This window comes from Peromyscus maniculatus, chromosome 4 (genome assembly GCF_049852395.1).
Source record: "Peromyscus maniculatus bairdii isolate BWxNUB_F1_BW_parent chromosome 4, HU_Pman_BW_mat_3.1, whole genome shotgun sequence".
Lineage (NCBI taxonomy): Eukaryota > Metazoa > Chordata > Mammalia > Rodentia > Cricetidae > Peromyscus > Peromyscus maniculatus.
This window is the reverse complement of record NC_134855.1, coordinates 37,767,345-37,782,517: the sequence shown is the minus strand read 5'-3', so window position 1 is coordinate 37,782,517 and position 15,173 is coordinate 37,767,345. Positions and strand designations below refer to the sequence as shown.

The 15,173-nt window shown below is 39.1% G+C and overlaps 1 protein-coding gene across 50 annotated transcripts in view; it reads left to right on the top strand.

Moving 5' to 3' along the window:
- The window catches only part of Baz2b (bromodomain adjacent to zinc finger domain 2B), a 325,808-nt gene that overhangs the window by 285,122 nt on the left and 25,513 nt on the right, over window positions 1-15,173 (top strand). For all 50 annotated transcript variants that reach the window (XM_076568555.1, XM_076568531.1, XM_076568557.1 and 47 more), the window contains 6 exons: window positions 301-366; window positions 4,769-4,909; window positions 8,286-8,540; window positions 9,640-9,854; window positions 11,185-11,259; window positions 12,844-13,087. In XM_076568555.1, coding sequence (XP_076424670.1) covers window positions 301-366; window positions 4,769-4,909; window positions 8,286-8,540; window positions 9,640-9,854; window positions 11,185-11,259; window positions 12,844-13,087 — 996 coding nt within the window. The remainder of the gene's footprint in view (window positions 1-300; window positions 367-4,768; window positions 4,910-8,285; window positions 8,541-9,639; window positions 9,855-11,184; window positions 11,260-12,843; window positions 13,088-15,173) is intronic.

The following is a 15,173-nucleotide window of genomic DNA, read 5'->3' as shown; positions in this document are numbered from 1 at the left end:
GACCATAAGTACCTTGTGTGCTCTGTTTACACTGTCTCCATGCTCATTGCTTCACCGTTTTGCTGTTGATTGCTCTCGTATTGCTTTCTAAACCTGAACTAAAACATGCACAGAATGGCCATTCTTGTCTGATATTTAGTATCTACTGTGACTTGTCTATAAATGCTAAACATGCTATATTGAGTTGTTGTTTTTGTTGTTGTTTCTGTTGTTATTGTTGTTGTTGTTGTTGTTTTCCATTTGAACACCAAACAGTTAACTGTGGTTGAGTTGTTCTCCACATTTTATCTGGCCTCACAGGAGCGGGAGCGAAGGCGACAGCACATGATGCTTATGAAAGCTATGGAAGCTCGTAAGAAAGCGGAAGTAAGTGTGTGTTTCTAAAAGAACGTTACCTTAGAAATTAGCTGTGCTTTCCTGAAACAGAGTACAGGCTTGTAGTGATTTTTAGTGTGTTGGATGGCACTGATTAGCTAACTGTAGCACTTTATTACTGTAACCAAGTGTATGTCACAAAACTAATGTTATAGCCTGCATAGAGGTCCCCAGCACCTTCATTCAAATACTAATCACACCGACCACAAACTTCTGCCATCAGAACTCTTCTTAAGCATGTTCTGTGTATGAAATTAGACATGCCATGTGTGCTCGAGATTGAACCCAGGTCCTGGAAGAGCAGCCCGTGCTCTCACCTGATGAACCATCTCTTCGCCTTAACCAATTTTGTAATGCTTTTTCTGCTTCTATTTCTTTCTTTTCTTTTTTTTTCCCCTTATTTTTTTTTTATGGAATATATTTTGATCCCATTTTTTTCCTCCCCAAACTCCTCCCTCTTCCTCATTACCCACCTAACCAACTTAATGCTTACTCACCCAGTCACCTGTTCATTCATTCTCTCTCTCTCTCTCTCTCTCTCTCTCTCTCTCTCTCTCTCTCTCTCTCTCTCTCTCTCTCTCTCTCTCTTTCTCTGTAAAATAAAGAAACTAAACAAAATGCCAGTAGTAGAAAAAGAAGATAGCAAACAAATGAGATAAAAAGCACCTGCTCCCCACCCCATTCATTTTATATTGGCCAGCTACTCCTGGGCATGGGTCCTGCCCTGGACTATGATTGATTTATCCATTGTCACTCCATTGGACAAAACAGATTTTTCCTTTCCCAGCAGGCATCAATTGCAAATAGCTTCTTGGCTAGGCGTAGGACTTTTGTCTACTTACCCTTTTCAGTGCTGGGATCTTGTGTGGTTTGAACTTAAGCTGGCCCTGTGCATGCTGCCATAGTTTATATGAATTCTTATGTACCTCAGTCCTGTTCATGTCGGGAAGACTCTGTTTCCTTGGACTCATCCATCACCTATGGCTCTTACAATCTTTCTGCGACTTCTTCTACATATATTCCATGATCCTATATGACCCTTGGTTTAGTGAAAGCCTTCCACTTAAGACTAACTTCTCTAAAGTCTCTCCCTCTCTGCACATTGTCCAGTTGTGGCTCTCTTAATTAATTATTAATTGCCATCTACTGCATGAAGAAGTTTCCCTGATGAGAGCTGCTGTGGGTATGGTGATACACCATTAGGAGTCATGATAGTTTACTGGAATAATAGCAGTAGGTTTCCCCGAGCTCATGTTCTCGCCACTTCAGCAGTGTCAGGCATGGGTCCTACTCTTGAAGTGGGTCTTCAATCCATTTTTAAAGTGGCTGGTGACTCCCGTGACATGTGTGCTGTTGTTGCACCAGCGTATTGGGCAGCCAGGTAGCTGTTGAAGGTCTCAGCATTTGTAGCTCCGTGATACTGATGGTTACTTCCTCCTTTGGAAGCTGTACTGTGCAGAGTACTTTCTAGCATGATGAAGGCTAGTTCCTAGGGGTGGAGCTTCTAGTTGGGCATCAACTCAACTTCTCTGTGTTCCATGGCATAAATTAGTGTTTTCTTCAGTAATAGGGCATTTTCTGAATCTAATGAGAAGGTCATGTGGGTCTTTGTCTTTCAATATGTTTATGTAGTAGATATGGAACCATCCCTGCATCTCTGGGATGAAGCCAGTTTGATCATGGTGGATAATCTTTTTGATGTGTTCTTGAATACAGTTTGCAAGTATTTTTGTGAGAATGTTTGCATCTATGTTCATAAGGGATAGTGTTCTATAAGTATCTCTTTTTTCTAGGGTCTTTGTGTGTTTTTGGTATCAAATTAAGAGTAGCTTCATAAAAAGTATTATTATATGTTCCTTCAGTTTCTGTTTATTAGAATAACTTGAGGCATATTGACTTTAGTGCTTTGAAGGTCTGGTAGAATTCTGTGCTCAATCCATCTTGCCTTGAGCTCTTATTTGTTGGGAAAATTTTAACTACTGCTTCTATTTTACCAGGGGTTTGGGGTCTATTTAGATTATTTAATCTTGATCTAATTTTGATAGCTTGTACATATCAAGAAATTCATCCATTTATTTTAAGCTTTTCAGTTGGATGAAATACAAATTTTTTAAGTATATTCTTAGGATTTTCAGAATTATCCTCAATATCTGTTGTAATGTCTCCCTTTTCATCTCTAATTTTATTAGTTTGCATCTTTATATTTGCATTAATTTAGATAATGGTTTGTCAAAATTGTTGATTTTTCTCAGAACTACTCTTTGTTTCATTGATTTTTTTTTATTCTTTTGTTATTGTTTGTTTGTTTCTATTTCATTGATTTCTTCCCTGAGTTTGGTAATTTCTTCCCATTTACTCTTTTGGGTTATTATTTCTTGTTTGTTTGTTTTTTTTTAAGAGCTTTCAGGTGTTTCATTAAGTTACTAATAAGAGATTTCTCCATTTTTACCTCTTAGAACTGTCATTTTTATCCCATAGCTTGGAAATGTTGTGTTTTAATTTTCACTAAATTCTGAAAGTTTTCAATTTCTTTCTTTCTTTTTTTTTTCTTTTCTTTTTTTTTTTTTTTTTTTGGTTTTTTTCGAGACAGGGTTTCCCTGTGTAGCTTTGCGCCTTTCCTGGAACTCACTTTGTAGACCAGGCTGGCCTCGAACTCACAGAGATCCGCCTGCCTCTGCCTCCCAAGTGCTGGGATTAAAGGCATGTGCCACCACTGCCTGGCTCAATTCTTCTTAATGTCTGTCTTGACCCATTTTTCATTCAGCAGTAAGTGGTTCAGTCTCCTTGGGTTTCTGTTCTCTCTGTGGTTGATGTCCATTTTTAATTATGGTGCTCAGATAGGATGCAAGGCCTCTCTCCAGGAAGCTGCACCAATAGTGTTGGTGGTTCTTTGTGCACAGTATACTGGTCTTACTTTTAAAAAAAATCCCAGCATCCTACTGTTTCTCTGGTTTAGAAATCTACTTTCTATACTTTTTTCTATATGTAAATAAATGGTTAATTTTTAGAAACCTGATCTATATAAGTTATTTTGTTCACTATTTTTAAAGGGGCATTAGTATATTATAGAATTCATAAATATTTTTATAACTCAGTGTAACTAATACAATATGAAACATTTGCTTTCAATACCCATCTCTATAAACTAGCTTAAGCAACATGAAAAAGTAAAGTAAGTTTTCACAATGTTTCACAATCTTATTTTAGTTATAAATCTTCAAATCTACATGAGTCATACATAATAGCTTTACTCATATGAACTGAATGATAAGCACAGGAAGCATAACAGAACCTTTTACCATCTCCCTATGGGTCAGTGAGAACAGAGAGCTAGTGACCATGGATCTGCCACAGCATGGTGAGTCAGCATTCCAGGAGACAGACCCTTCAAGTGTCCAATGTCCCCTGATTCTTACCCCGTAAGCAGGAAAAATCTATGGTTCCAGCGATTCCAGTCGTGAGAGTGGGCCTCATCTGTATGTAGTGGAAAATGAGAGTAGACTTACATGTACAGACAAGTTGTCAACAATTCAATATTTCAATATTGAAATTAAGACATAGAAATGTACTTAAATAACCTAACCCACTTAAACAAATGTACTCATTTCTACTTTAAACTTAAATTCCCTTTGAATGCAAATGTAAAATTACTTTTATATTCATTTTTCAATAAAACTTTAAGTATCTTTTGGTGGAGTAGATTTTCTCTACCATTATTGTTAATTTAAATGTATTGTAATCTTGAATTGTCTGACTTGAGAGTAAATAATTTTAAGTTTAGGAGATAGTTGTGAGTAGTGTCCTATATAATATGTACAGATAGTTAACCCAGTGTATGCTCAGTGTTTTTCTTTGTTGGCTTCTAAAGAAACCTCAACAGGAACATTTTACTTTTACATGTTCTTAATTTGTACTTGCTGAGTGTAAGAAGCCTCTTTTCAGATTTTATCTTTGTTTCAGTTTAATTTTCATAACATATTATATGAGATTAAAATATCAAATAGTAGACTGTTTTTTAAAAAACTACTTGTTTGTGCTTAGTAGTTTAGAATGTGTAGTGCTCTTGCAGAGGACCCAGGTTCAATTCCCAGCACCCATGTCAGGCAGCTCATAAGTGCCCACAACTCCGGCCCAGGGGACCTGAAGCTTGTGACCTCCGTGAGCACTGCACTCACATGCACACACATGCACACATACTCACACACACACACTTGTTAAGAAATTCAAACCTCAAAATAAGTGCTTGTTTCTATGCAATTCTAAGCTTATTCCTAGACTTCTTAAAGATGACTTTGTTCATTGAAATAATAATAATTTGATCACTTTGGAAATACATCCATCAGTTTTCACACACTTGTCAGGATTAAGCATTCATGTGCATGATCTCTTTCAGGAGAAAGAGCGATTGAAACAGGAGAAACGCGATGAGAAAAGACTGAATAAGGAGCGAAAGCTCGAACAGCGGAGGTTGGAATTAGAAATGGCAAAGGAACTAAAGAAGCCGAAGGAAGACATGTGCTTAGCAGACCAAAAGGTGATTATGGCGCATGAGCCGTTCCTTTTCTAGAACCTCCACAGGTGTCCAAGCCTCGGTTAGTTTAGCCTGCACTGTCTGCGGTCCCCGTGGTCATTGCATCACTGCGGACCTTTCAGTTTTCGTAGATACGCCGCAGACGTCTTCAGGGAAGGATCAGAGAAGCAGCTGTGTCTCTGGCACTCTCTTGTACTTGAGGCAAGAAAGGCTTGCCATCTCTTCACACCTGATAGATATTTAAGTAAATGAGGTTTATCTGTGAACAGTTCCTCCAGTGCGTTAGCCAGCCTTTACTGACTGTGTCCACTGTGTGCCTGGCCTGCGCTGAGTGCCTATATGAATTCCTTGAGTTACATGTTTTGATCTAGTCCTCAGTGAAGTCCCATGGTGCTAGTATTTATGTGTCTCCATTTATTGATGTAAAATCTGAGACAGAAGGAGAAACGTGTTCCTGATCACAACAGCTGACGAACACCCGTGTATTGGAGCTGACTTGTCTGATGTTAGAGGCCATGCTCCTCATCGTCTTGAAGTCCAAGAAATTGTGTCCAGCCACGGAGCTTCCTTCGGGTGTTCTCCTCAGTCTCACAGGCAGATGCGGTGTTACCATAGTACACGAGAGTAGCTATTTAGAAAGATTAGAATAACCTTGGCAACAACGTGCTGTGCTATATTTTGGAGTAGAAATAAGCTTAATTTTGAATAGAGCTAAGAATATGGTGCTGGTAGAAAATGATACTAACAATGCATACGGTTTCTCTAACTACCCTGTCATCTACGACCATGCTGGCCTATCACAGCTGTGTATGCTGCTGCCATATCCATCTGCTCTGTGTCATCGCCCTGGTTTGTACAATCCCCTCCAGTAGTGTGCTTAACACACACATTTAGTGCCTCAGTAGGGGGTGCATTATATTACCATTCAGTTTGTTTCACTTAGCATAACTGCTTTAAGATAAAAATTAATGTATACCTATCGGTTTTATTTGGTTGGACGTTTACATTTTCCTAAGCAGAATGGGGTTTTTCCTATAAGTTAGCGAAAACAGTTAATTAACTTATAGTGAGAAGACTTTTAAATTCTAAGTGGACTTTATCTTGCATCTTTTTTTTTTTTTCTTCCAGACAGGATTTCTCTGTGTAACAGCCTTGGCTGCCTTGGAACTCACTCTGTAGACTAGGCTGGCCTCGAACTCACAGAGATCCGCCTGCCTCTGCCTTCTGAGTGCTGGGATTAAAGGCGTTCACCACTACTGCCTGACTATCTTGCATCTTTTATTTTTATTTAAATCATGTGAATTGTCAAATGTGTATTTATTTTAAGCCACACTTTTTTTTTTAGCTCTGTTTTATACATTTTTAAAGTTATACAGAATTGTGTGTATCTGATATGGTTCAGGAGAAAGGAAGCCTCAAAATTAACTGGCTTTCAAATAGAGCATTAGCTATTATTCATAGTTCAATGTTGTCAAGCAATATTAAAAAGAAATTCTTCAGTGAGTTACCTAAGTCCAGAGCAAAGGCCTTATTCAGGTAATATTTATAAATCACTTTTCCTTATAAAATTTAAATTACTATTTAAAGAAATCAAACATGGGCAAAATGCTCCTAACTTAAATTACCTATTGACTGAATTTTTAATGTCTATGATAAACTTAATGTAGCTTAATTATTATTAAAGTCTTACCACGTGTGCATATTTGAGAAGTGGCAACGGATTTCGCTCTAATTTTAGTTCTAAGACTCATTGATGCTTCACTAACACAGGGGAACCTACAGCCCTAGAGGTGCATTGCAGCCAGCGTCCTGAGTTCTGGTAATGTGGACCAGTGACTTACTGCAGCCGTTAGCTGTAGATGGTACACCCCTGCCAACCAGAATGCCCAGGGCACATACTCATAGCACAGTTCTGAGCAGCCATTAAACAGTGTGCGTTTCAGCCATCTCAATTGTTAGAAAAACTCAGTGCACATCTTATTAATTATGTAATATTTTGGAAATGCTTATTTATTTTGATTTGCTTGGTTTTGGTTGCTTGATTGGTTGGTCGGTTTGGGGTTTTGTTTGTTTGTTTGTTTGTTTTGTTTTTGTTTTTTGAGACAGGATATCATGTAGCTCAGGCCGGTGTTGTACTTACTTTGTATCAAGGCTGGCCTTGAAGTCTTCAATACTTCACCTATTGGGTACTGGGATTTTAGGCATGGACCACCAAATGTAGCTGAAATGAGTACTCAGGTTATTTAATTTTTGTCCCAGATTATATAACTTTTTTTTTTCAATATACAAGAAAAATTTAAATTCAGGTTTTTGCTGTCAGGAATTTAAATTCATATTGAGCTGAACCCAGATTTACAGGTGATTACTTTCTGATACTTAGTACCACAGGAGCTGCAGAAACGTTCATGGGAAACCTATCCTCCAATACAAGAAAAAGAAAAATAGCAGCTTCAGTTACTTTAGGTGATAGAAAAATCATGGTTCTGAGACTGGAGAGATGTCTCAGTCCGTGAAGTGCTGGCCACACAGCATCAGAACCTGTGTTGGTGTTCCCAGCACCCACATCAAAAGCTAGGCACAGGCGTGGCCACGTGTGTCTGAAACCCAGAACAGAGGGGGAAGAAATTCTCTGGCTAACCAGTCTAGGCAGATTGATGAGCCCTGAGGGATCTGGTGAGAGGCTCTGTTTTAAAAAAATAAAGTGAGCCGGGCGGTGGTGGCGCACGCCTTTAATCCCAGCACTCGGGAGGCAGAGGCAGGCGAATCTCTGTGAGTTCGAGGCCAGCCTGGGCTACCAAGTGAGTTCCAGGAAAGGCGCAAAGCTACGCAGAGAAACCCTGTCTTGAAAAACCAAAAAAAAAAAAAAATAAAAAAAAAAATAAAAAAATAAAAATAAAAAAATAAAAAAATAAAGTGCCTAACTAAATGGGGTTGGGGGGATGCCTGGTAGCATTGCTGGAACAGTAAAGTGTTCGCTATCCAGCCTGACAACCTGAATTTGATGTTCCAGAGCCCATATGATAGAGGGAGATCACCTGCTCTCCAGAGCCCATATGATAGAGGGAGATCACCTGCTCTCCAGAGCCCATATGATAGAGGGAGAGCACCTGCTCTCCAGAGCCCATATGATAGAGGGAGATCACCTGCTCCTGCAGGTTGTTCCGTGACTTCCACAGGCACACTGTTGCAGCACATACCCGAATGCATACAACACTAACACAGATAAATCAACAAATAAATGTTTAATAGGCAATTGAAGAAGGCACTCAGTGTCGACATGTGTACATACATCTAAATACATACATAACCCTGCATACACGAATACCATTCCAATTTAACTTTTAAAGCTGTTTTAATTTTCCTTGTGTTTTGTTTGCAGCCCTTGCCAGAGTGGCCTCGAATCCCAGGACTTGTCCTCTCTGGAACCACATTTTCAGACTGTCTCATGGTGGTGCAGTTCTTACGAAACTTTGGTAAAGTTTTGGGCTTTGATGTGAATATTGATGTTCCAAACCTCAGTGTTCTTCAAGAGGGATTGCTAAATGTAGGGGACAGCATGGGTGAAGTACAAGACTTGCTTGTGAGACTCCTCTCAGCTGCTGTGTGTGATCCAGGTCTAATTACAGGATACAAGGTAAAAAAAACCAAAATCTAACCCATTGCTTTTAAGTTTGTCCTCTCCGTGCATTGCTGGTTAACTTTTCCATGCTAGCAGAAGATTGTGTAGATTTCTCTTAAATGCATTGCTCACATGTGTCTCTTGGAGTTAAATGTAAATTTATACTAGGTTACAATTGGGGCAGATGCAGAAGAATCTTGCTAGACTGAGGAATATGGGCCGGTCTCTTGGTTACTCATTGTTGCTCTAGCTGTAAGCACAGTCCAAGTCTATTTAAGGAAATATGCCAGTGGTATCTATCAAAAACAGAATTCAGTCGGGCGGTGGTGGTGCACGCCTTTAATCCCAGCACTCGGGAGGCAGAGCCAGGGGGATCTCTGTGAGTTTGAGGCCAGCCTGGTCTACAGAGCGAGTTCCAGGAAAGGCACCAAAGCTACACAGAGAAACCCTGTCTTGAGGGTGGGGGGCGACAACGACACAGAATTCATAATTTCTCAATGATTTAGAACTTGCGTGTTTATTCAGAAGCTCTCCTTTGTCAATTGTGAACAACAGGCTAATGAATCAGGTGTAGGTCAGTGTTGACTCTGTATTGGTCAGTGGGTACTCCATTGATTTACATTTGCCTTTCTTCTTACTCAGGTACACTTTCAAGGTATCTTTTCTCTAGATAATACTGTAGAAAGATAAGCTTCCAGATGCAATGATTTTTTTCTCTGTGTGCCTACTCACTAACCTGACCTATAAAACATGCTATAAATAAAGATAGAAAATAGTCATAGTGCTTTTGATCATCCTTCTTCTGCATTAGATTCAAAATGTCTTTACAAATAAAGAATACTTGATTGACTACTTAACTCTGCCTTCTGCCAATAGTCAGACCCTTCTCCCTACTTCAGTTCAGTAAGGGTTTAACAAGGCGGTTTAACAAGGTTTAACAGAACAGGGCGGATACTCAAGTATCTGTCTATCATGCTGTTTTGTTTATCTCCATTTCAGTTCTGTGAAAAATAAAGTCCTTATTAGTAATATCTAGAGCATATAAGCCAATATTTTATCCTTATTTTTGAATGCATGAATATGATAAGCACTGATAAAAATGCCAACTTTATAGGCCAAAACTGCTCTTGGAGAACATTTGCTGAATGTTGGTGTGAATCGAGACAATGTGTCCGAGGTTTTACAGATTTTCATGGAAGCCCACTGTGGACAGACAGAGCTGACTGAGAGCCTGAAGACTAAAGCTTTTCAGGCTCACACTCCGGCACAGAAAGCCTCAGTGCTCGCCTTCCTCATTAATGAGCTGGCCTGTAGCAAGAGTGTGGTGAGGTGAGTCCCTTCTTCCTGTCTGAGTGTGTCTAATCAGAGCGATGCGGATGGCCTAGCGAACAGTTTGGAAGTTACAGACCAGCACCAAGAAGAGCATCAAAGTTGTAAACCAGTTTAGAGACGGCCACCAATGCGATTTCAGTTGGGTTTCTATGTGTTCTATTGGAAATAACAACTTTTCTGTATGTATGTCATCTATAGTCTTTGTTACCTGTGTTATTTAATTATTTTACTAATTCTTCATGCAGTGGAGGTCTTTATTGTTTGCTGCAGTGCTAGAATTCAGAAACATCATAGTAATCCAGAATTTCTCTTTCCTGGACATCTTTGAGGACCTGATTTCCCCTAGAAATTCATAAAATGATCCAGCCATTTATTTCATTGTATGCTAATATAGCCTTAGATTACTAGTTTGTCAGTGAAGTAGTTTATACTTTTTTTCCCAAAAGTACTTAATCTTGTTTAAGATTCCAATTCCATCTGGCACTCTAGTACTTCCTATGAACAAAAGAGTTAGCTAGTATTCTAGCATTTCAGGTTCACCGTTCATCCTTTGCTTGTTCTTAATTTGTTCAAACATTTACTTGTGATACTTTCAGTCTTTTACGTTTTTTAGGAAAAAGGATTTATGAATTTATTTCTACCATTGATGGGCAAATTAAATCTGTACCTATCTTAGCTATGATATCTTAATACGATTGTTATTATTTATTTTTTGTATTCTTTTCGAATATCTCCAAAAATGTAATAATACTTAAGTTTTGAATGAAGGAATTATTTCATTATGCGTAAGCCAGATGACAAATAGTTATGCTGAGTGGCTCTTTAAAATATATGTATACACATGTAAACTCAATATACAGAGAACACTAATGTTTTCTGTTTTGGAAGAATAAAGGAACTACTATTCTATTACCTCCAGCAAACACCACAACATGTTTAGTTTCCATGTTGACATGTATACATGCACAGAGATGTTATCTGCACATAAGTATGTACACATACTTAGTAAATATCCATCTACATCCTAATTTCCCAGTTGAATTTGGAAATGATCACTCCCTAAATATATGACAACCACATCAGAATGCTATTTTTATAACCATATTGTGAGAGTATATTATAGCTCTCTTGATTAAAGTAGGAACAAAGTAACTTTCTTAATAGTATCCAGTGAAGAAATTAAATGTAAATGTCCATGTCTAAAGCCATGTAGTTCTGAAATGAGGTTGTTTGTATCATTTTACCTACTAAAATATATGATGTTACATACTACATGGATGCGTTGCAGAAATGGATTCTATCTTTTAATTCATTTTTGTATTGGCAGTGAGATTGACAAGAACATTGAGTATATGTCAAACTTGAGGAGAGATAAATGGGTAGTGGAAGGTAAACTCCGCAAGTAAGTCCAATTTTATTAATCTAATGTGTTGTCTTCCTTTTGTTCACGTCTCCAGTAAGGCATGTGAGCTGTAAAGACAAAGTTTAAACTTTACTCTTTCTACAGGAAAGATACTGCTTAATCTGCAGTCTGAAATGAATGATGAAATCTAAAACTAATAAAGCTTTAGGTCAGAGTCTATAGCAGACAAGAAAAGTAGAATTATATTCATCGAACTCATGTTTCAAATTTAAAAGAGACATTTCCCCTTTCTTCTTTTGATGAAGTCAAGCAACCATGTTTTCTGCTATTGTTGTTGCTACCTGATTGCTTTTGTCCTACCTAATATCTGTCTCAGACTATCCTTTCTCTTAATGACTGTTTAAAATTAAAATCTGCTTCACAAAATGCAATGAAAATTATTCAACCATAGAATTTAATTGTCTTCCTTCTGGGAAATAAGTAACTGTATAGTTAGTTGTTCATCTGCTATGCTAAAAGGGTAGATGGTTCTCCAAGCATATGACCCATACCTGTAGTCTCAGCATTTGAGAAGCTGAGGCAGAAAGATCTAGAGTTGAAGACCAGAGTTACATAGTGATAGCCTTTTCCTAATTTAAATAAAGAAATAAACAAAAAGAACAGTTTCTGGGCTGGAGAGAGGGCTCAGTGCTTATTGCACCTGCAGAGGACCTGGGTTCAATTCCCAAGTACCTACATGATGGTTCACAACCATTGTAAATTCAGTTTCAGGAGACCTGGTGCCCTCTTCTGACCTCTGTGGGCACCAGGCACTCACATGGTGCACATACATACATGTTAAACACATAGAATATAAAATGAATAAATTTAATTAAAAATGTTAAACAGCTGGGCGGTAGTGGCACATGCCTTTAATCACAGCACTCAGGAGGCAGAGCCAGGTGGATCTCCGTGAGTTCAAGGCCAGCCTGGTCTACAGAGTGAGATCCAGGACAGGCACCAAAACTACACAGAGAAACCCTGTCTTGAAAAACAAAACATAACAAAAATGTTTAACAGTTAGTTTCTTTGCAGTAATTTGAATTGAAATTTAGTCAGGTACACAGTATAGAAATCAGGAAATATCATTTGATCATTGTTGGAATTATTCATCTCAGCTTTTATGTTTTTTTTTGTCTAATATGTTCAAATTACCAAAAGATCATTCATAGAACTTTATCCTGTAACTGTAGAAACATATGTTAAATTTCCCTAATTGAATTTTTTACTGCTGTTGATATATTGTTTACTACATGAGTGTAAGATATTCTTGCTGAAGACTCACATTATGATCTGGATATGGTGGTGCACACCTGTAATCCCAGCATGTAGGAGGCAAAGGCAGGTGGATCACAAGTTTTTAAGCCAGCCTGAGCTACAAAAGAAGACTCAGCTTCAGATGCCAAGTACTGGGTGGGAGAATGTAGCTTAGTGGTAGATAATTACCTAGGGAACACTGTGTTGAATCCTCTGCACTGCTAGAAAGCGGGGAAAAGAAAGCCTAGCATTGTGCTAATACAAATTACAATTTTAACAGTGACAGGAGTAGCTTTTTATTCTGTGTCTTTCTTTTAATGTCTAAAGGCTTAGGATAATTCATGCTAAGAAAACAGGCAAGAGAGACACTTCAGGAGGCATTGATCTTGGAGAAGAGCAGCATCCCTTGGGCACACCCACTCCAGGACGCAAGCGGAGAAGGAAGGGAGGAGACAGTGATTATGATGATGATGATGATGATGACAGTGAGGACCAAGCTGATGAGGATGATGAAGATGAAGAAGATAAAGATGACAAAAAAGGGAAGAAGACTGATACCTGCGAAGATGAGGTAACCAAGTTCAGGTTCATGTGTAAGATCGGACAAGAGCTGTGCAACCTGCCAAAAGTCAACCCGGCATTAAAGTCGTGGGGCTATGATTTCAGTTCAGTTTGTGGCGTTGGCTTGCTCCAGTCTTTTCGTCTGAACATTCCTTCCTCCTTCCCCTTCCTTTCTTCCTCCTCCCTGCCCCTGCCCCTGCCCCTGCCAGGCTTACCTGTGCTATGCTCCCAGCCTGAAGGTAACGTTGTGTTTGTCTCTTATCGTGTTGTGTGATAATTAGGAAACACACAGTGGCGTGGCTGAGCACGGAAAGAAACTTGGACTGAAGTAAAGCAGTTAGATTGGCTTTGTGTGTGCAGACGTTGTTCTCAACAGGGGTATGAGCGTGGTCACCTGCTGACCCTGCTGCCCTCTTGTTTCGTCAGTGTCCTCTGTGAGGTCAAGTAATGAAATCACTGACAGTATATTACTCTGGATGGCCCTGTTGTTAATTGGCACATGACGGTCATTATCCTTGGTGTTCTCTCCAGAGCTCTGCAGACTGATTCTCAGACACTCTCTCTGGCCCCGGATATATTCTGTTTCACTTGCTCACCACTCGTGCCTCAAAGGTTTTGTCAGGTTTAGTGAAAATGCTGTATTTCTCGAACACTCGCTTTCGGCAGCTTTAAGATTGATGCAGCACTGAGAGTCCTCACCTAAGTGAGGAAGTTTGGTTGCTTTTTTCTTTTTCAAATGTTAATTGACATGATAGGGAGGATATTTGCAGTGTACATCATATGCTCATAAAGGACATTTAGACGTTTGGAGGAACAAACTCTCACAAGAGCTTTCTGCACCCACTAGCTAAGAACGACTTGTTGGGCAGATGTTAGCATGGGGAAAATCGAGAAAACAGTGTCTGTGGCAGCTACTATGATGCTGAGTTTCTTACGTGTTTGGACATCACTTCTTTATGAAATGCACAGGGCTGTCTCTCCAATCCATCCTTTCTTTGCTCTGCAGGGATTTTTATCCATATGGTCCCACTGTTGAACTTTGTTTTGTGTCGCAGTCCTGGAAAGGAAATGACACTGAGATTTGTTACAGAAAGAAATTGTTCCATAATGCTGTACTTCCTCCAAGCTTTTATGTTACCTCTACTGGCTTCGAACTTGGGTTCAAGAGGCCCTCTTGCCTGAGATGGAATTCTGACTAGCGTGGGATGGCTTGTGCATGGCCCTGTCCTGATACAATGTACTTTTTAAAAGAAAGCCCTGGGTCATAAACATTCATCTTGTCACAGGTCATGGAAGAAGTATATAATTTGAGAATCAGAGACCCAGTCATCAGTAATGTGTTTCATTTGGAAAGTAGAGCTGTTTCCATAACAAGAGTTAAACTTTTCTAACTAAAATCAGTCACCTTTCCACAGAATTGGTGTCTTGTTTAAGTATTTAATATTATCAATCAGCTTAATTGTTGACACAAATTTATAGCTCCACTTTGGGATTTCAGTGTATTCTGCCGAGTGATGTCCCACTAGATAGGACTGACTTAGAGAAATGATTTGACTCACCTTGCTTTCGGTAGGGGAAGGGAAGACAGACTGCTCATGTAGGCCAGGCGAACCTTGACTGCCCTTGAGTTCATGACCCTTCTGGTCTCCGCTTTTAAGTGTGCAAAGTTTGAAAGATTAGAAAAAAATTAAATCTTCAGAAGATTGAAGGTTATAGCTGTGTACCACCCTAACCAGTCTCTGACTTCCCTTTTAATCGTAATTAAGAGCTATAGATTTTATTCTTTATACACAGACACTTGAAAATTAGCATTAACGTGTTTTAGAGGGCATGTCATTTAACATGGCCACAGTATGAGCAGTCATAGTAAGGTTATTTGTCTTATTATTAACATGAGAAAATGATATAAAACCTTAAAAAATAGTAAATACTTGGGGTCCTAAAACCTAATTATGTTTCCTTTTGCTGGATAGAGTGACAGATGCCTGTACTACCGCCCTTGGGAGACTAAGGTGGAGAATAAGCAGTCCAGAGCTAGGCCAGGCTGCGTACCAAGGCCCCACTTAAAAAAGAAGTTGCAGTGGAGTGGCTGGCGC